The following is a 23,048-nucleotide window of genomic DNA, read 5'->3' on the forward strand; positions in this document are numbered from 1 at the left end:
ACCTTGGCATCCTTCTTTAACATGTTGCTTAACAATCTTATCAGCTTAGCTAGATTTGGAATAAATCTTCTCAAGAAGTTGATTTTCCCAAGGAATGCTTGTAGCTCTTTAATGTTTCTTGGAAATGAGATTTGGAGGATGGCTTGTATTATTTCAGGATCAATTATGATCCCATCATTTGATATGATGTGGCCAAGTAATTTGCCTTCTTCAAGGCCAAACAGAGACTTCTTGGGGTTCAAGGAAATGCCATATTTCCTACATGTCATGAAAATTTGCTTGAGATGCTTGAGGTGTTCTTCATCAGATTTGGAAAACGGGGTTAAGTCATCAAGGTAGACAACTAGGAAGTCATGTATTTCTTTAGCAAAAGCAATATCCATTGCACGTTGAAAGGTAGCACCAACGTTTTCAAGACCAAATGGCATCTTTACATACTTGAATGTTCCCCAGGGTGTAGTAAAAGCTATTTTGTCTTGGTCGTCCGGGTGAACAAGTATTTGGTTAAAACCTGAAAAACCATCTAGCAAAGAGATTCTAGATGATCCCACTACTCTTTGCAAGATGTGGTCCATTTTAGGCAAAGGGTAATGATCTTTTAGGGAGACTTGATTTAAATTTCTGATATCTACACAAAGTCTGATTTCGCCTGTCTCTTTTCTCGTAGGAACAAGATTGGACACCCATTCAGAAAATCTGATGGATGCTATGATGCCTGCTTCAAACATCCTCTTTACTTCCTTCTCAATCGGGGGAAGAAGCATAGGGTTAATTCTTCTGAGTTTCTTCTTGAAGGGTTTCTGGTTTGGTTTTAAAGGAATGGTGTGTTGGATCACCGAGGTGTCATAGGATTTCAGATCCTCATAGCTCCAAGCAAATACATCTTGGAACTCTTTGAATAAGTCAATGTACTTGGGCTTTTGATCAGGTGGCAAATTTTTGGACATTTGATCATTATTGGCTTTTCTGCTGTCCCAATGTTATGTTCCTCTATATCAGTGTTTATAGGCTGCAGTTTTGGCTTTCTTGGCACGTCATTAGCATCAAACATGTCTTCTAATGGGGTTAGGCCAGCAGGCAGAAAGTTATCCTTTAAGTCAATGATGTCTGCCTCTGTTTTGGCTATATCTTCCATGTGTATTTGTTTCAGCTGTTCTATGTTTTCTTTGTCAAAAATAGTTGGTTTCAGGATTTGCTTGACTATTGCAGCTATTACATCTTGCTGATTTTCAGTTGTTTGGTGTTCTGGATCTGTCATAGCATCCATGTCGATGTTAGTATTCGAAAACTCATGCTCAAGGGTGAGGAAATTATTAATCTGGGCATCGTTTTCGAATACTTGCCAATCTTTAACGTTATTTGGGACAGCGGGCCTATGTTTTATTTCAGCTGTGAAGTGATGGTTTGGGTCAAAAGGAAGCTTGCATGTACTAGCAAAGGTGGCTAGGCTGTGTGCATGAATGTTGTGATTTCTGGAAATCTTGTCAAGCTTGAATTCAGTGAATGCCTGGAGTATATTAGTAGCAGCGGTCCTATAGGCTCTCATTCTGTTGTCATTGGTTACGAAATTTCCTTTCATCTGTTGTATGATTAAATCAGAGTCTCCTAAAATAGACACTTTTGCAGCTCCCAGAGCTCTGAGGAGTTTAAGGCCTAAAAGTAGAGCCTCATATTCTGCCATGTTGTTTGTGCATTTAAAATTCAGTCTGTAGGCATGACCTTCTGCATGGTTGTTATATGTGTTGTGAATCCAAACACCTGCCCCTGCTCCTAACTTGTTAACATAGCCATCAAACTCTAAATACCATGTGATTTCTTGCTTATGGTCAGTGTCAAGAGATTGAGTTGTTTTAGGATTGGGCATATTTAAAATTTTTGTTTGGGGAACTTCTTTTGGTAGGCTAGTTGCATCAACTGCTGTGACAGTTTCGTCAGTGTGTGCAACTGATTCTTCGTTGATGTGTGCTTGTTGCTCTAGAGTGAAGGGCTCATTATCAATTGGAGAACTTGTATCATCATTAAACAAAATAAAGGAATCCATATCAGAGTGGATTGAGTAAATGGGAAAATTTTCAGGCTTGCTCTCACTACTTACCACATATTTCATGAGCGTTTCTCTATACAGTCTCTTTGGTTGCCCAAAGATTGAAATGGTGGCATAGGAAAGGTCTAATTGAAGGGATCCTTGGAGCTTTGCTCCCCATGATCTTGATAGTCATACCGTACTTTGGTGGAATGTCAGCAACCACTACATCCATGAGGATGGTCTTGTTGGGATATTGGACTAAGGAGACACACAAGTCTTTGATGAGGCCTAGACATTTCACTTGACTTGAGTCAAATGAGTACAGATCTTTGTAAGGTCTTGTGACATCAAGATTCAGTTTTTCCATAACTGCTTTGGGCATAAGATTGTGCGATGCCCCTGAGTCAAACATAGCATTGTGCAAAACTTTGTCGTGTATATGCAAACTAACATAAAAGGGTGGGACCGGTCCATGTGTTGATTTTCCATTAACTTCTGGGCCAAATAGCAGCTCTGGGGTGTCATCTAAAACATTTACATCATCCTTAACCTCTGGCATTTGAAGTGATCTTTGAATTTGCTGCCTATATACATCATGTTTGGCAAGTTCTGAGAGGGGAATGGATATTTTCAACTTAGCTATTTCTGTTTCTAAATTAAATGGCTTTTCCAGTGGAGTCTTGGTGTTGATAATGGCAGTTTTTTCTGTTTCATTTGAATTGTCTGCGTTTTTCTCTTGTTTATCGGCGTTATGGGAAGTTTTTGCTTGCGGTTTTTCAACTTCAGGAAAGTTTTTTGGGACCCTGTTCGAGCTTTCTTTCGAGGAAGAAGGTGGCAAAGGCTGATCTTTGGAAGGCTGTATTTCTGTTATGTCTTCTACAGTCACTTGATGCGGGTTTGGAATAGGTATATCAGCTGGTTCTGTTATGACAGCCTTGCCTTTGATCTTGTTGGGCTGTTTGCTATCCTTCGTTTTACTAGGTTCGGAAATGTCAATGGTCCTAGTTCTCAGCTTATATTGTTTGTGTACTTCATACACAGCGGTATCATAACCTTGTTTAAAATCAAAAGACTCGCCAGACCTAGTCTGAAACTGATTTTAATCAGGTTCATTTTGGTCTTCTTGGGACAGGACAGTTTGGTGCTCACCCTTTAGATCCATTAAGTTCATGTGAGTGTCCTCTATGGGTTCACTAGAAGTAGATCCTTCGACATAATTATCTTGGAAAGGGGGTCTTATATCATGGTCTTGGTTAGGCCTACCATCATTTGTGTTCTGTGTTTTTCTAAAATTTGGGTTCCTTATGGTATTAGACTGTTGTCCTTTCCATCATGCTTTTCTCTCAACATTTTCTACTCTTTCTCCCAGCCTTTGCAGGCCACTGATGATAGCATCAAGCTTTTGATCAAAAGCTGAGGGTTCTTCCTTAAAGGTGGTTCTTCTTTCCATTCTAGCTCTATTTCTTTTGGCAATTAAATTGGCTTCTATGCTGACAGCAACATTTTGCATGTCCGCAAGGGTTTGAGGAGCTCTTTCTTTTAACTGGTATGCCATATCCGAGTCGAATCCATCGGGAAATTTGTACAAGGCAAGGTCAGGTGGAGGCCTTAGGTTCTGTGGTATTGCGTTATATACATTATTGAATCTTGCACAGTACTCCAAAACAGTCTCTTGAGGACCTCGTTTGATCGTATCATATTCAACTAGTATGTGCAAGGGGTCTTTCTTTTTCTCCCATCTGTTGGTAAAGGATTGGTAAAGCTCATCTGGGGTGGTTATGGAATTTGCAGCAAGTGATCTGAACCAAGTTCTTACATCACCTGTTAAACTCTGAACAAAAATTCTCATTCTCACACTATCATCATCTATTTCGTAGTTTTCAAAATAGTCTTGCATCTTTTTGGTGTGCTGAATGGCTGTGAAAGGACCGGTGGAATCAAAATATGTGATTTTCGATTGGTACTCTTGAGGTAAAGCCCCAGCATTAGCAGGTAATTGCAGGGGTGCATATCTATTAGCCATATTGGCAGGTATAAGTGGAACAACGGGGATAAGTGGAACAGCTGGAGTAACGGGGATCACAGGAGTAACTGGAATGCAGGAAACAACAGTAGTGTTAGTATGTACAGTGAATGAAGGTGTGGAAGGAGTACTATGAGAGGTAGATGATGAACTAAGGGAAATTGGGGTTGACTGGAACAAAACCTTGATAGGAGTCGGAATACTGCTAGGGTAAGCTGTTTCAGGGCTCAAATCAGCAAAATTTTCCTGTCTTTCTTGCTTCCTAAGGTTTTTCGAGATTATGTTAGGGTTTTCAAAAACAGCTGGAGGGTTGGGATCTGGATTTGATCTAGTATATCGTGGATTTTTCTTGGGAGCCAGCTTCCGAATTGTTTTTTGGGTATTTTTCCTGGGAATGTTTTTGTAATCAACAAGAGACTAATTAAAATATGGGACAGCTTGTTTGTAACTTAAAACTAGCATGAAGATTGACTAAAGCAGCATTTATTTACTCCTGTTAATGCAAAGCAAAAAATAGTTTCAAAGGCTTCCTGGCTGACATTCAGGCTTCATCTGTAGTTTTAAGAGATAAACAGGAGTTGGAAAGTTTGATTTATGGTCTCAGCAGAGCTTTCTTACCTTCTTCGTGAAACTATTTGAGGAAGGTCCCCAGTGGAGTCGCCATTATGTTATCACTCAGGTTGTCCTTAAGCTCCGTAAAAGGATACGGCCGAGGTAACCACATACCAACTTTGGACTGTAGATTCTAGCCAACCTGCAGTCAGAGAGGGCTCTCTCTTTATGATTTAGCTTTGTTGAAAAGGATTTTAGGCTAGGTTTTGAGTTCAGGGGGTTTTTGTTTTGTTTTGGTGGGAAAATTGATGTTTTCAGACAGAGAGGCAAGGCATAGTCTGGAAGTTTCAAACCATTGGGCGTGGAGTCGAGGAGGAGAACTGCTGGTGCATTTCTTCGGTCACAAGAGAGGTAAAATGGAGCGAGATAGCTGAGGATGAAACAATATTTCAAGTTTAAATGATGGGAAGAATGCTAAGTAATGAGAGGAAGTTAAGAATCTCTCAATCAACTTAACAGATGGAGGTAACAGAGCTCTACCTAGGGGCAGTGAAGAATCCCTAGATAATTGGCCAACACAAGTGAATCGGGGTAAACATGAGCCAGGAGGAATTCATATTCATAACCAATTCAATCAGAGGAAAACATAAAAAAATAGCAGAAATTGAGCATAGAGTGTATTTAAACAAATTCTAAGCTATTCTTTCTTTCTACTATTTAGATAATGGTAAACAATAAACAGAGGTAAGATGCACTTATTTCTTCAGACTGCAGCACAGGAATTCCATCTTCATATCTCCAAAGCATTCATTTACAACAGTCAGTTTGCTCTCCCAGCATTCAGTAATCTTTGATTATAGAAAAACTCAGGTATACAATGCGAGTCTCTAGTGAAAATTCTCAATCAACCAACCCTTGTAACAATGTAGAGGGCGGTATATATAGGGAAAAACTATCTACAGAGTTCCTTTATTACATCTTGACCTAATCAGGTCTGAAAGAAAGATGATTACTTAACCTAATCCTATCCAGAAATAAATGCAAAAAATATCTCGGGCTGCGCTCAGGGCCGCCATATCAAAACTGAGTAAATGATGTTGTCCTTGGTGGCTTGCTGCAGTGTTTTCTGAAATAAATGTGTATGGGTTTCTGCATCTCTGCTGTCTGTCTGCATTTAAAGCTTTAACTGTGATTTGAGGGCAATGATGGGCTTACGCCTCTTGATTTGACTTTCTGGGGGGGCTCATCAATGTTCAGGTGCTTCGAGCCCCTAAAAAATCTTCGGCTGATACTCTTTGGCTCTTCATCTTCCTCTGATACTCTTTGGCAATAAACCGATGTTGTTCTGACGTGCTGTGTGTTAAATCATCATTTAATGGCCGCTGTTCGGCCTCTGTTTTCTTCAAAACTGCTTTCTGCTCCTTTCTGAGTGCTTCGCGAAGAAAAATGGTTCATTCGGCGCCTTTCGGGCTTCCTGGGGGCTGCAGAATGAAAAGATTCCCTGAAGATTCCCCATTTTGGCCCAAAAAATCTAGCGATGAGCGCAAATCGCTCATCAAAAACTGCCTCAGAAACTGATTCTGGGGCTTCGAAGTGCGATTTTTTGCCCTTCGCGCCAAAAAGTGTTGATGACATCAACATGATATCAGCATGACGTCAGCGGATGTGACTTCGTACGACGGGTGATGTCAGCGATGACGTCAGCATGATGACGTGGCGGGATGACGTCAGCGGGTGACGTCATCATGTACGAACGGTGGCGTGGCATGTACAGTGGCAGGGTACGGTGGCAGGAGGCCATGTGGCAAGTGACTCGGCAGGTGACTCGGTAGGTGACTCGGCAGGTGACTCAGCAGGTGACGTGGGGCTTACGTCACAGGGGAGGGCGGTAAGCGGTTTTGGGCGCACCGCCTTAGCGCCTGGGCAGTTTTGGGGGGAGGGGCTCCGCCAAACCCCAGAGCCTGACGCGTGGCGAGAGTACGGCGGTAATACCGCCCATCTCCCGGATGTTAAAGCTCGGGCGGTTCGGGGATCTGAGGGCCCGTCAGCCGTTGATCTGCGGGGCAGATGGTCCAACGGCTGGCGGCGATGGCGAGTCGGCGGGGATATACAGGCGGGGAATATGCGCAGAATATTCCAAATTAAATAACGCGCGCAGGTGGGGTTTTAAACTTAGGTTTAGTGGGTTTGGGGTTAATACGAGCGCGGGTTAATGTATTTATGCCCGAAACTTAGGATAAGGGGGCAAAAAGTGGGTTTTTGAGGGTTTTTAAGGCTAGGGAAGAGGTTATTAATCTGGGCAGGTGTCAGATTAATCCCTGCTTAGACACGGATGGGCTAAAAGCAGCCCCAGATGGACTGTTCCTTCCCTGACTTAGAAAGAATATGGCTATATTTCCAGGGGGGAATATTTACATAGGGGAATTTTATATACAAAGTTTTAGTAGGGGAAAGGGGAGAACTGATAGGGAGTTATATAATACTTATTAGTAGTTAATATGGAGATGATAAGCAGACGCTAAGGTCAGGGACCTTAGGCTAATTTTGGGGAAAAGAGTTCTGAAAAGAAATAAAATCCTTGAGTGAAGCAGATCTTCACCAAGGCAACTGATATGGATGATGATGAAACTAAGAGGAATCAAGCAGATCTTGACCTCTTTGGGAAGTTAGTAAGTGACTTGGGGAATTAAAAGAAGGGGGAGTTAGTTATGTCAACCTTTGAGCTCCCTTGCATGAAAACTGCCTCCACTGTGATCTGTAAAGATAAAGCACTTTGTAACACAAAATTGATCATAAATTGCCTTTCTGCAACCACACAGCTACCTACCCAGCCTACCTTCCTAACATTTTTTCTTCTTTTGAATTGGGTGCACTTAGACTTGCAAACCCAGATTTACAATTTTTCTTTTGAATTTTTCCTATCTAAATCTACACTTATTTCTGCCAGGGCCCGGATTAAACAGTTGGGTCCCTTTGATTCTCTACCTATCTACAAATTTGCCAAGATTAAACTGTTTGGACAGATATCATTCTCTATATTCTAAAACAGGAAATTGAAACCTAGGGAGACCAAGATTAAATTGTTTGGACCTCCCTTAAATGAAAAATCTTCAAAAACTGGAACTAATCATCAAAAATTGGAATACAACAGTGCATTTGGACTAAGCATACTTCATGGCACCTCGTGGAAATATGGAACACTGTAGCCTGCAAAGTATGACATATTTGGCATGTAAAAATGTCAATCATGAAAGATGATACCCTGTTGTAACAGGAGGCTAACAGACGCAGAAGGTGCAGTAGAAGTCGAAGGTCTGGTAGACGTAGAAGGTGTAGTAGAAGCCGAAGGTCTAGCAGACGCAAAAGGTACAGTAGAAGCCGAAGGTCGAGCAAAGAAGGAAGCTGAAGACATAGCAGGAGGACAATATTTTGACCTTATTCATCTTGAAAGATAGGGTTGGAGCCCTTGGGGTTGGTGCCTCAGAATTGGAAGGATTGGTGTCTTTGGAGTTGGTGCTCCTAAATCCAAGGTTGGTGCCTTGACAAGATAGGGTCAAAGCCCTAGAGGTTGGAGCCTCATCAAAACCAAGTTGGAGCTTGGAGCACATTTAAATTTTATTTATTATTTTACTCAATAAAATTATCCTTATACATTTCTCTATTTAAATTGTGAAGAATTAAACTGGTAATAATAACAATTGAAAGAAATAATTGATTCACCCCCACTTCTCAGTATTTCCAACAATTGGTATCAGAGCCAGCTTCTTCATATCATCCTAACAGCTAGAAGAAGGATTCTTAGTCACAATGAAAAATCAAGAAGTGTCAGGAATACTTCCTCTATTCGATGGCACAAATTTTGGTTTTTGGAAAAAAGGAATATCCTACTACTTAATGTCCCTTGGACCTGAAGTTTTGCATTTAGTTTTAAATGGGTACACAACTCCTTCCACTCTTCCAATAGATCAAGATGAAAGGAAAGCTTACATTGCAAATGAAAAAGCCTTAAATTCCATCACTAGTGGAATCGCTGATTCTGAATTTACAAAAGTCATGAATTGTGACTCGGCAAAAGAAGTATGGGATAAGCTAGTTAGCTTATACAATGGGGACTCCAAAGCTAAGAAGGCAAATCTTCAAACTCATAGAATACAATTTGAAAGTCTCAAAATGGATGATGAAGAAGATATTGCATCATACTTTCTCCAGGTAGTTGAAGTGGTCAACTCTCTTAAAGGATTGGGAGAAAACATTGAAGAAAGCACTATTGTTCAAAAGGTCTTAAGATCTCTCCTAGATAGATTTGACTCCAAAGTAAGTGCTATAGTTGAAATGAAGGACCTAGATACTCTCAAGATGGATGAACTTCATGTAATCCTCATTGTCTATGAGATAAGAAAATGAAGCCCAAGTTCCAAAGATGTAGCATTCAAGGCCTCAAAATCAAAAAAGGGGAAAGAATGGAATACCAGTGTTGATGACTCCGATGTTGAATTTGAATTGGCGCAATTCGTACGAAGACTAAAGAAAGGATCTAAGATAAAAGGTAAGTACCCTCTTATTTGTTTCAAATGTGGAAGAATAGGTCATTATGCTACAAAATGTCCTCTTAAGCATGATAGTGATGATGAGGAAAATTCTAAAAGGATGGTATACAAAAAAAAGGGTTCAATAAGAAGAATTTCTTCTCTAAGCAAGATGAGTCTGATCAAGATGAATTTGTAGTCATCAAAAGGAAATCAACTAATCATTTCACTCATCACAAAGGAGGTAACGATGAATCAGATGAAGAAAATTACTATGTTGGAAGCCAAGAAGTATTATTCATGGCATTCACAAATGATGATGATTTAGGTCTAGTAGGAAATGTAGATGAATTGTTAATGAGTGCCATTGAAGAAAATGAGAAATTACGAAATAAAATCATTTCTCTCAAGGTAGAAAAGGAGGAAGCAAAAAGAAGGGAAGACCTCTTGAAAAATAAGCTAAAAGAAAAAGAAGAAATTTGTGAAGAACGTGAAGCCAAAATAGTATCTCTGAGGAAGGAATTGGAGCAAGAAAAACAGGGTTGGGAAAGCTCTCAAATACTTGTCATTATCCTAAATGATCAAAAACTTCAACATGACAAATCTGGGATAGGTTTTAAAGGAGAATCATCAAGTACTAAGAATAATGCAAAAAGCTATGCCGACATACTTTCCAGCAACCCAAAAGAAGAAAGATTATTTCATCAAAGGCCCATCTCAAATCCAAAGAATGAAGAGAGAGTAACTCCAAGGAAGAATGTTGATTCAAATCATGGCTATTACAACAGGTACAAAACTATCCTTTTTGGGTGTTGTTTTTATTGTAAAAATTTTGGTCATCAAGCTAAACATTGCATTGCTCATAAGAATGAAACACCAAAATTAAAGGATCAAACAAACAAACCATATGGTCTCAAAGGGCAAGGTCAAATCAAGACCTACAAGTCTTTTGATGCCTTGGCCAAATTTGATCCAATTTTCTCATTATGTAATGATATTGGACATAATGAACAAAATTTCCCCCTCAAAAGAAGAGAAGCAAAAAATGAGAATCCCAAAACAGATAAATGTGGCCTAGCTTTATGTGCTCACAGTGATGAAAATCATTAGTTTGTGGATAGTGGGTGCTCCATACATATGACAGGTGACAAAAGGAAGTTTGTCTCATTGAACAAAAAGGAAGGAAATGTATCCTTTGGAAGTGGATCTGCCAAAATTGCTGGAAAAGGAATTGTTACCCTTATTAATGGAAAAGGAAAGGCTCAAAATGATTTGCTAGTAGACAGGCTCAAACACAATCTCTTGAGTATTAGCCAAATATGTGTTCAAAGACATAATGTTGTCTTGAGCACTAAATATTGTGAAAAAAGGAACTCTTCCTCAGGGGAACGTATGGCGAAAGGAGTTGGAACACCAGATAACATCTACATTCTGAGCAAAATTCAAGAAGATAAATGTTACTTAAGTCAAATAGATGAAAGTTGGTTGTGGCACAAGCTACTTGGACATACAAGTTTTGATAACTTGATCAATATCAGCAATATTAATGCAGTACGAGACATCCCAAAGTTATTCAAGCCAAATCAAGGAGTATGTGGTCCATGTCAACATGGAAAGCAAACTAGAACCAACCACAAGACCAAGGAATTTTCTACATCAAAACCTTTGGATATCATCCATGCTGATTTATGTGGACCAACTAGAACTCCAGCACTCCAAGGAGAAAGGTACTTTGATTTATTTGTTGATGACTATACTTAAATGATGTGGGTATATTTCATAAAATATAAATCCAAAGAATTAGAATGTTTTAAGAATCTTAAAGCTCTTGTAAAAAATGAAAATGATTCTAATATTAAATGTCTTAGAATGGATAGAGGGGGAGAATTCACATCAAAAGAATTTGATGAATTCTGTAAAGTACATGGAATTGAAAGGGAACACTCTGTTGCCATAACACCCAAGAAAAATGGGGTAGTTGAAAGAAGAAATTGAACTGTTCAAGAAATGGCAAGAACAATGTTAATAATAGCTGACTTGCAGCCAAAATTTTGGAGAGAAGCAGTCAGGACAATTGTTTATACCTTGAATTGAACTCAACTAAGACCAAATAATAAGAAGACTCCTTATGAAATGTGGAAAGGAAGACCTGTGTTAGTAAAATACTTCAAGATTTTTTGAAGCAAGTGCTTCATAAAAATCAATGTTGACTCACCAGGAAAATTTGATTCTTGGGTTGATGAAGGAATATTCCTTGGATATTCTACAAGGAGCAAAGCCTACAAGTGCTACAATAATCGACTATGGAAAATAGTGGAAAGCATTGATGTGAATATTGATGAAGACCTTCCAGAAAAAGAAATTGGAGATCATGAAGTTGACCCTCTCATTGAAGAAAATGAAGAAGAACCTGAAAAAGAGGAAAAAGATCAAGAAAAACACAAGGAAAAAGGACCATCTCAAACCCCTTCAAACGTGAATTTTCTCCAAAAACATCACCAGAAGAGGAGATTATTGGCAATATAGATGAAGGGATGCAAACCCAAAGAAGGATGACAAGTACACCAAAGAAAAATGATATTTCTCTCCTATCTATGATAGAACCAGAAAAATTTACTCAAGCAAGTAAGGATCCTCATTGGGTAAAAGCTATGGAAGAATAAATGTCTCAAATCGAGAAGAATGAGACATGGGAGCTAGTACCTCGTCCAAAGGATAAAAATATAATTGGAACCAAGTGGGTGTTCAAAAAAAAATTGAATGAAGATGGACAAATCATCAGAAATAAGGCAAGGCTTGTTTGTAAAGGTTATTCACAAATTGAAGGAATTGACTTTGAAGAAACCTTTGCAGCAGTAGATCGTATGGAAGCTATAAGGATGTTCTTGGCATTTTCTTGCTCAAAAGGATTCAAAATCTATCAAATGGAATTAAAATCAACATTTCTAAATGGGGAACTCAAGGAAGAAGTCTACATGGAGCAACCAGAAGGGTTTAATCTAGCAGAAGGAAAATACTTTGTTTGTAAGTTGAAAAAGGCATTATATGGGTTGAAACAAGCTCCTATAGCTTGGTACACAAGATTGGATCACTATCTGCAACAACAAGGCTTCAAGAAGGGGGTGGCAAGAAGTAATCTCTACATAAATATGGATGAGGATAAGTTACTAGTTACTCTTGTCTATGTTGATGATCTCATTTTTGCCAGTAATAATGATGAGATGAGCTATGAGTTTGCTCAAAATATGTCAAAAGAGTTTGAAATGTCGATGATAAGAGAGTTATCTTACTTCCTTGAACTACAAGTATCTCAAACCACAGCAGGCATGTTCATATCTCAAGTAAAATATCTTAAAGAAACGCTTAAAATATATGGAATGGAAGATTGTGCACCCATGAGCACACCTATGACCACAGATTGCAAATTAAGCAAAGATGATGACTCTCCTCTGGTAGATGTGATTCATTAGAGGTCAATAATTAGAGTCCTCCTATACTTAACTACTACAAGACCTGACATTATGCAAGCAGTAGGAATGGTGGGAAGGTTTCAATCAGCTTCTAAACAATCCCATTTGTTGGTTGTAAAAAGAATTCTCAGATACTTGAAAGGAACTCTTGATTTTGGTCTTTGGTACCCTAAGAGCTCAACTATTACTGTGACTGCATACGCCGATGCTGATTGGGTTGGAAGTGCCAATGATCGAAAAAATACTAGTGGAAATGCATTCTTCCTGGGAGATTGTCTAGTATCTTGGCTCAACAAAAAATAAACATCCATATCACTATCTATGCCTGAAGCCGAGTATATAGCTGCTGCAGATTGTTGTACTCAAATATTATGGATGAAGGAAGCTCTGAAAGATGTCAACATAGGTACCAATTAACCAACCACCATCTATTGTGATAACACAAGTGCTATCAGTCTCCGCAAAATCCAGTGATGCACTCAAAGACCAAACATATACCAATCAAGTATCATTTCCTTCGTGAACAAGTAGTTGAACAAAACATCAACTTGGAATATATCAATACTAAGGACCAGATAGCTGATATTTTCACAACATCGCTTCCTCGAGAAGCATTTAAACCTCTTTTCCAAAAGATGGGGTTTATTTCTCTAGCATCACATTAAGCTGATTCATAAAGATGTTGCATGACAGGGGGAGTTCTTGTGCACCTTTTTGCCATTGATGTCAAAGGGGGAGAGAAGAAGAATATTTCCATCAATGACAAAGGGGGAGATTGTTAATCTAGGTTGTTAATGATGTCAATATGGTAGTGTTTGTGATGGCAAATTCTTGTGACATGTGTGGTTGCCCATTGATGCCCATTGATCATAATACTGCTCATGGAGGATCCAAGGAATGAATATAGACATAATAGAAACAGTGGAACTGAGGAGAAAGAGTAAAGAGGAAGAGTTCATGAGAAGCCATCAAGGAAGCAGGTTATCACATATGCCCAAGGGTAAGTGCCGTTGATAGAATAAAGAGAAACAATGATATCAGAGGAGAAAAGAAGAAATCGTCAGAGGAGCCATATCGGAGGAAGTAATAAACCATGGAACCCTTTAGACAATATATAATATCGACAGAAATCTTATTAGTGATTCTATTATATGAAGTTATGTAACATTGCTCAAAACCCTCAATTGTGATATGCATTGCGGACCTGATCGCTCAAATACAATACACCTCAATACAATATCGCACCCGTTTCGTCGCAAGTATTGAAGCCTTGTTACACTGAAATCCCCGATTGTGATATAAGTTGTGGACCCGATGGTCCTATTACAACACATGCTAAAGAAACATCGCATCTGCCATACCGCAATATTTTAAAGCCTTGTCACATTGAAATCTCTTATTACGATTTGAGTTGTGAACCCGATTGCTCCATTATAACACACCCTATTGTAATATTGCATCTGCTGTATTAGAAACTTCGCATTGCAAGTCTTAAATGAATGTCACACTAAAAATGCAATTGCAATAATAATATGTGGACCCGACAACTCCATTAGAACATACCTTTATGTAGTATCGCGTCTAGATATTGGGGAAGTTAAGCAAATCATAAGAGTTGTCACCATCGGATCACTGATTGTGATAAGACTTGTGAACCCAGCTACCAATTGTGATATTACTGTGGACCGGACAGAGTGCCGATTGCGATGGAGTTGTGGACCTAATGGATCTATTAACGATGGTTTAATATTATATTGCCTTCGCTTCATCGGTAGTATGAATATCGACCATGTTACATTGGTGATGTTAAGAGTTGCGATTATGGGACCTCCGAAAGTTGCGATTGCAATTAAAATATGATGTGGCATGTGGGGACCTCTATTAATGTGGATTTTCATGAAGGTTGTGATTGCAAGGGTAAGGTGATGATGTGGCAGGCCCTCCGATATATTTTAATATACCACCTCATGCACAAGTCGGCCCCTCCACCTTTGAACGTGTCGTTTCGATTCATTGGCAAAACTCATACATATATACATATACAAGTTGAAACGCTTCACTTGATTCAAGCGTATCAGACATATATCACAGAGAACAAGGAAAGTTCACAACTCGTGAACTTGAAGAAACAGAGGAAGCCGAAGGTCTAGTAGATGCAGAAGGTACAGCAAAAGCTGAAGGTCTAGTAGACATAGAAGGTGCAATAGAAGCCAAAGGTCTGGTAAACGCAGAAGGTATAGTAGAAGCTGAAGGCCGAGCAAAGAAGGAAGCTGAAGACAGAGCGGGAGGACAATATTTTGACCTCATTCATCTTCAAAGATAGGGTCAGAACCCTTGGGGTTGGTGCCTCAGAATTGGAAGGATTGGTGTCCTTGGAGTTGGTGCTCCTAAATCCAAGGTTGGTGCCTTGACAAGATAGGGTCGAAGCCCTAGAGGTCGGAGCCTCATCAAAACCAAGTTGGAGCTTGGAACACATTTAAATTGTATTTATTATTTTACTCAATAAAATTATACATACATTTCTCTATTTAAATTGTGAAGAATTAAACTGGTAATAATAACAATTGAAAGAAAATACGGATTCACCCCCCCTCTCAGTATTTCCAACAAATCTCATACTAACTATGATCATATATTATGCTATAAAAAGTTTATTATGTCTAACGCACTTGAAAAATGACCTTTTGTATAATTGTTAATTTAGTATATGGTTTTAAATGGTTATTGGGAGTTTTTAAGCTAATTCTTGAGCCAAAATGGAATCGAGAAGAGGCACAATGATCAATGTTCAAAGGTGAATGTTCTTAAGGCATTAAAAACCTCATTGATATATTTTTTATGATTAAAATCTATGTAATATATTTGAGGGCCTATGACCATGTTGAAGTGGCTTTGAGTTTATGAAAAAAGTAAGTTCCAAGATGAGTCATATGTGATCAAATTGGTGAACAATATAAAGAATGGTTATGACAGGAGATGGCAAGGCATACACAGTAGTATGATAGCATTGACTTATTCACTTTGAAGATTTATTTTATTTGAGGATTACGTGGACCCAATTGAAATATTTTAAAAAGTGGTCCATAAAAAGATGAAGGAGGAGGTGGGTGCCTCCACTGAGGTTGGGGCTTAGAGTAGGTAAGGTCTTCCTCATCATTGAGGTTTGTGCCTCAATCAGGTGGGAGCCTAAAGCAAGTCGAAGCCTGCTCATCATCAAGGTTGGTGCCTTAATCAGGTTGTAGCCTCAATGAGTTATTTCTTGCACATTTTCAAGGCTGATGTTTCAATCAAGTTGTAGCCTACTACAAGTAGTAACTTGCACATTTTTGGAGTGGGTGCCTCCGACAGTTCAGTGCCTACAAATCCATGTAATGAATTGAAGCATAAGAAGAAGAATAATTTGTGGTTTTCTCCCATATGGATTTCCATGTAAAACTTGTGTCTCTTTTTGTTGATGTGATGGCTTTCTAATGTATTATTGATGTGATGACGATCTTATGATGCATTTTTTTATATGTTGATATGTTGCAAATGGTTATGATTTATTTTTATATAATTGTTTATTAAAGAAAAGTTGTGAAACCGTAATATTTACTTCCCAACCCCTGCCCTCCCCCAAGTGTGGTCTTTGGTTCAACATTTTGTATATTTATAACCAAAAATGATGGATGGAGTTTAAAGAAAAATTCAATATCTACAATGTTATCATTTTCATTGTCAAATTTTATAAATATTTCTAAAGTAATTTATACAATACGAGCCCTTTAATAAATTTGAAAAATAATGGATTTTAACCAAAAAATCAGTGTTAGACTTAGATCTCATAGCATTACAATTGCAACAAACACTTTTAATGAAATCTACAATATAAAATCATATATTTTACAAATAAAAATTATATTACAACTAATTTACTTGCCAAACAAGGTAAATATAATAAAAAACATTATCTATCAAGATTCAAGATCAAAATATATTTGATACGATACTTTTAACTACTAAAAATTATTATCTTTCTTTATCACCTCAATACTACATTTGAATTTGGAGATATGTAGGATGATGTTGTGGATACTTTCCTGCTTCCTTAATATGTACCAATCCTTCCCATATTATTCAAAGACTTTGAAATTGATACCATGTTGGAAATTTTCCTTCATGAAAAATTTTATAAAATAAGGAAAAAAATAGTTGCAAAGAAAATAGAAGGCTAAAAGCCTATGAACGACACATGAAAATAGAACTAATTTATATTTCTTGACTCTAAATTAAATTCTTGGATAGCAACCGATCTTATAATCCAGTGAGTGTGATAAGTCTCGTTTACATATTAAGCTATAGATCCTCTCAACAAATTGACAAAAATGCTAGAAAAAACTAAATCCTAAAATAATTAGTTTAGACTTCGATAACATTAGGATTAGGAGATTAATAGATTGACCCTTCCCTTAGTACTCCCTTGATGAGAATAGAATGCTTAAGGATAGGTCAATCGTCCATTCTCGATACTTCCTCACAAGGAAAAATCTATGCTTGTGGAAGGATTAATCAAGCCTTCAACATAGTCCTCTACAACAATGAATACCATTCCTCAAAAAGGGTTGGTTGATAGTTACCTTGGGATCCTCTATGACACAATAGCGTGCACAAGGGTAGGTTGGTTGACCCCTCCTTACAATTCCCCTCAATGAAATGATTAAAAGGGACCAATTGACCCTTTCTATCATTCTCCCTCATGATGTAAATACTATGATCAATAAAAATTTGGTTGATCCTTCCTTGAGTTCCCCTTTAGTGTATATTATGCATAAAAAATGGTTTGATGATCATTCCTTTAAATTTTCTATGACATCAATATTATGTTTAATGGTCAATGAAATCTTCTCTCGGGTCTCCCTCAATGGCAATACTAAAATTGAGGAAGAGTTAGTTGAACACTCTTAGTGCACCCACATAATGAAAATACTACGGTCAAGAACCTAGGATATTGGTTAAAAAGAAAATAATCCCCTAAATAACTCTTCCTTATGACCCCTTAGATTACAATATTATGCCTAATAAAGGGTTCTTAGTTAACATATCCCCATTCGTCATCTTGATAGAAATACTATGTGTGAGGAAGGGTCGATCAACCCACCCAGTCGATATTTTATGACATGAATACCATCCTTGAGAAAAGTTTAGTCAACCCTTGTTTATGTTTCCCCTTCATCAAAATAATATGATGAATCTTTGTGATAAGTATAGAAACTCTAGAAGAAGAGAACATGTCCCTATAATGGCTACGGAACCTTGAAAAGGCATTAGGAGAATTTTGAGGTCAAAAAAGTGTCTGAAAACACATTTTTTAAATAATACTTAATCATATTGAGTATATATATATATATATATATATATATATATATATATATATATATATATATATATATATATATATATATATATATATATAGATATATATATATATCTATATATATATATATATATATATATATATATATATATATATATATATATATATAATATATATAGATATATATATATATATATATAGAGAGAGAGAGAGAGAGAGAGAGAGAGAGATACTTCATCTTACATTAACAAGTTAATCAGGAAGCTCTGCGCTCTGCGTTTGAACATTTGCGGCGACGACAGGCTTTGAAAAACTGCAGAATACCTGCAATCTCTGACGGATTTAGGCCCCTTCATTCACAGGACAGAGGGTACATGGCCTCATGGAGCCCCTGCCAGGGGAGGGCGATGAACCTCCCCCACAAAACGACAATGAACAGTTTCTGAATGAGGAAGGAAAGGGAACTGTAAATCAGAATGATAATAATGAAAATCTGAAAAGCCAACAGACGAAACAAGACGAAAAGCCACCAGAAGTACGCTTTGCTACATGCAAACCAGTTGCCTCCGTGCGCCCAAGGGTAGAACTACCAGGCCATCGAATCAATGCGAAGATACAGTACATGAAAGATCATGCTCTAATCAGGAAATTCATCGGTCTATGGCCAATGGAAAAAGAATTAAGGAGCTGGATAAATGCGAAATGGCACCCAAAGGGACATATAACCCTACAGTTGGGACCGAAAGGGTTCTTCACTACTATTTTCAACTGCCTGGAGGATAGAAACAGGGTCCTGGATGGTGGGCCTTACTTCTTCAATGCAGTCGGTCTATTTCTCAGAGGATGGGTGGAACACTTCAACCCGGACAAGGAGGACCTCAGCTGGGCTCCGGTGTGGATCCGCTTATACTCGCTGCCGGTGGAATATTGGGAGGAAGACTCCCTACAGGCGATTGGAAACACTCTGGGCAAGTTTTTCAAAGTTGCAGAGGAAACGAAAACATGCAGATACACTTCTTTTGCCTGAATTTGTGTCTATATGAATCTCAATCAGGCTCTTCCAGATGCGGTAAGCATATCTCACTATGACATTGAATGGATTCAGACGATTGACTATGAACATGTGCCTTTTCGATGCCGAAGATGTCATGCCCTAGGGCACTTATTCAGAGACTACCCAATAACGCAAAAACCCTCTCCTGCCTCTGATCAAGAAGCCTCTGAAGCAGGTGGTTTCATCAAAGTCACAAATCGCCGGAAATCCCACAAGAAACATGCTTCAAAACCAAAAGTAGCGCAAACTAGCCCTCCCGGGCCCTCAACAAGCAACAATTTTGGTGTCTTAGCTAACCAGCTGGATATGCAAACGAATCCACCGGAGCCAGAGTCAATGAACGACGACCACTCAAAGATGGGAAATCCCACAATGCCACAAGAAGGTACTCAAGGTAAGGAAGCTTCTACCTCAGACAAGCAAAAAGAAACATTATGGAACACTCAAGTCATGCAGTTGGAGATACCACATTCAACTGCCAGTCTAGAAGAGGAACCGATGGAAGAATCAAATTACTCTCAGTTCATGGAGGAAGAAACAGAGGCAATAGACATTGGGGATCTGGACCTTCCAGGTCTAGAAAAAGCCTGCACAACAAACAACTTTGACAACATTCCGGCGGGACAACTTAAGAACCTGGAAGAAGTGTTATCTCGGGCGCAGAGGCAAAAATCTTTAGGTATACAGACTGGAGGCCCATGGGATGGTCGATTCATAGCCAAAGATATCAAAAAGCGGGGAAGGAAAACTGTTTTACAGAGAACAATCAAAGTAGGACAAATTCTAGTGGATTCCGGCAGGTATGCCAAGTTAACCAAGTACTACCGTTCTGAAAACACTCCTTCCCAATGAAGTTAATATCTTGGAATATAAGAGGGCTTAATGGCCCAAGGAAGACACGAATTCTTAAAAACATGATAAAGCAAGAAAACCCTCAAGTCTTGTTCTTGCAAGAGACCAAATGCGATTCTAATGCATTAGATAGATTAGCTGCTAAAATCTGGCCTGGGAGTCATAACATAGCAGTGGATGCGGATGGTGCCTCGGGAGGCCTAGCAATTATCTGGGATTCGAGAGCTATCAAGCTCAACAATTTCCATGCACACAGGAATTTCCTTCAAGCAATTTTTCATATCATAGGCACAAATCAACACGGGCTCTTAACTAATGTATATTTTCCACAGGATACATCTCGTAAAGCGGGTATCCTAAACTCCATCTCTGCACTCAACCATAACAGATTGCACCCTTTATGGATCGCAGGAGGAGACTTCAATATGATTACAAGACTGGAAGAAAAGAGAGGGGGCAGATGCAGAGGATCTCAGGAAGGGTCACTCCTGAAGGACTTCATTCAGAATAACTGGCTCATCGACCTCCCTTTCAATAATGGAGTATTTACCTGGAACAACAGACGAGCAGGGAACCAGCAAATCGCTTCTCGGTTGGATAGGTTTTTACTCTCAGATAATTCCATTCATCTTGGTGGTGATTTTGCAGCCTCCATACTGCCCTTCTCGGGATCTGATCACTGGCCCATTTCCCTCCAATGGTCTCGTCCGGGAAACAAGCTCCGTAGGCCTTTTCGCTTTGAGGCCTTTTGGTTGACCCATCCGGACTTCCACAAATTAATCAATACAGAATGGAATAGCTTCTATCCTCCTCCAGGCTCAAAAATGTTCCAATTCCAACAAAAGCTCAAGCACCTAAAAGGCAAGATCAAGCATTGGAATCACACATCATTCGACAATATCTTTCAGGGTAAAGCAACCCTCGAGCTGGAAATGAGGCAGCTACAACAGAAGATCATTATAAATGGCCGATCAGAGGACCTGGCAGAACAGGAAAAAACCCTTGAAATGCAACTAGCAGAAAAGGAAAAGCAGGAAGAAACGTTGTGGCGGCAAAAATCAAGGATCAAGTGGCTCAAAGATGGAGAGAAAAACACTAAATTCTTTCACAGCACTACAATCCAGCGCAGGATGCATAATAATATAACTCATATTCAAAACGAGCAGGGAATCAAAGTGGAAAAACATGAAGAAATAGAAACTGAACTTTTAAATTATTTCAAGCAGGTGCACAGAGAGCCAAACAGTGACAGATCTCAGGCCATAGAGAAAATTACTCGAAATATTCCCAAACTTATCTCAGAAGAGCATAACCAAATGCTTCTCAAGCCTGTTGATCTCCAAGAGGTGGAACTTGCAGTATGACAACTGAAAGCAGGCAAAGCCCCAGGACCGGATGGATTCACCTCTAATTTTTCCATAACTTCTGGGATCTGATCAAGATGGAAGTCTGGCAGGTGGTTGAGGAGTCTCGCTCTCTACGATGGATGTTTCCAGGGGTAAATGCTACTTTCATAGCCCTGGTTCCCAAGGTGGATCAGCCAAGCACACCCGACAAGTACAGACCGATAGCACTATGCAACATAATCTATAAGATCGTGTCTAAAATCATAGCCTCCAGGCTCAAACTCCTGCTTCCTCTCATCATCTCACCCGAGCAATCCGGATATGTTGAGGGGAGGCAGATCACGGATGGGATCATCCTAACTCATGAAATAATTCATTCTCTGAAGATCTCCAAGAAGCCAGGTATGCTACTCAAACTAGATCTTTCAAAGGCTTTTGATAGCCTTAGTTGGAAGTATATTGAAAAGGTTCTAATGGCTTTCGGTTTTGATGCTTCCTGGGTTCGATGGATTATGAGCCTCATCTCATCCTCATTTTTCTTTGTATTAATCAATATCATTCCCTCTGCTACCCCTCATCCTTCTCGTGGCATCAGGCAAGGAGACCCCCTCTCCCCTTTTCTGTTTGTTATCATGGCTGAGGGTTTAGGACGCAGTATTAGGTCTGCTCAGCAATCTCTCCGTCTCAAAGGCCTCTCCTTTCACAACTCCCCTGCTTTCACTCATCAGCAATTTGTTGATGATAATATGCTTTTTGGGCATCCTTCGGTCCAAGAGGCTCGTCAGCTCAAAACTCTTTTGACAGACTTCTCGGAGGCCTCTGGAGCCTCTATCAATCACTCCAAATCTCAAATCTTCTTCTTTCATACCCCCTCAGTTACTCAGTCAGCCATTATACGCATCCTAGGCTTCTCCTCTGCTAAACTCCCCTCCTCTTATCTAGGTGCTCCGCTCATTGCCTCTGGCCTAAAGCACTCTTCCTGGAGAATCCTTCTAGAAAATCTGGAAGCGCGGCTCTCCTCTTGGACTCATAGATCACTTAATATGGCAAGTCGTCTTGTCCTCATTAAAGCTGTCCTTCAAGCCATGCCTTTATACCTCTTTTCCATCCTTGCGGCTCCTAAATGGGTTCTTAAAGAAATCAAAACTCTCCAAAGATCGTTTCTTTGGGGCAGCAACGGCCTCAAGCGCAAGTGGGCTCTAGTTAAATGGGAAACGACATGTCTTCCAAAGAAAGGAGGCGGTATTGGATTGAGGGACCCCTCTCACAGCAATGCAGTTATGGGGGCTCGAATCTGGTGGAAATGGCTTTCTGAACCTCTCACCCCTTGGGCCTCGTTATGGATAGCTAAATATGCAGGAAATTGTCCAAGGAAGGAACTAATTAGAATATCATAGACCAGCACAGGCTCAATCATGTGGAACTCAGCCAAACAGCACAAGAATCTCATACAGCAGCATGGCTTTTGGGAAGTGAAGAATGGTAGTAATGCTAGGTTTTGGGAAGACTCCTGGCAACAGATGCCCAAGCTCAGGGACCTTTTCCCTCCAAATCCTCTTCTGGAACAAGATATGCAACCTCAAAATACGGTTAGCAATTTCTGGTGCAATTCATCACACCAAGAATACAAAGAGTGGCTCAAAGCGACTCAAATCTTAAGACAGGGGTCGATACAAGACCAACAAATTATGGATACAGAAATAATGAAAAGGAAAATTCAATATTCTGAGGAAAAGGACATTCTCAGATGGGGATATGAAGAAAAGGGAACCTATACCACAAGAGAGGCCTACAACATACTTATCAAGGAACACATGGCGCTGGACTCGCTCTGGAGCAAAATATG

The 23,048-nt window shown here is 39.3% G+C and overlaps 1 protein-coding gene across 1 annotated transcript; it reads left to right on the plus strand.

The window, feature by feature from the left end:
* Positions 1 to 19,918: 19,918 nt before the first annotated feature.
* On the plus strand, positions 19,919 to 21,220 carry LOC149266007 (uncharacterized). The gene has a single exon (XM_089406770.1). It carries the CDS (start codon positions 19,919 to 19,921, stop codon positions 21,218 to 21,220), a length of 1,302 nt encoding a protein of 433 aa, XP_089262896.1.
* Positions 21,221 to 23,048: the final 1,828 nt, after the last annotated feature.

Source organism: Pinus tabuliformis, chromosome 6, assembly GCF_031772625.1.
Source record: "Pinus tabuliformis cultivar Carrire ecotype Pingquan chromosome 6, CPIR1, whole genome shotgun sequence".
NCBI classification, from domain to species: domain Eukaryota; kingdom Viridiplantae; phylum Streptophyta; class Pinopsida; order Pinales; family Pinaceae; genus Pinus; species Pinus tabuliformis.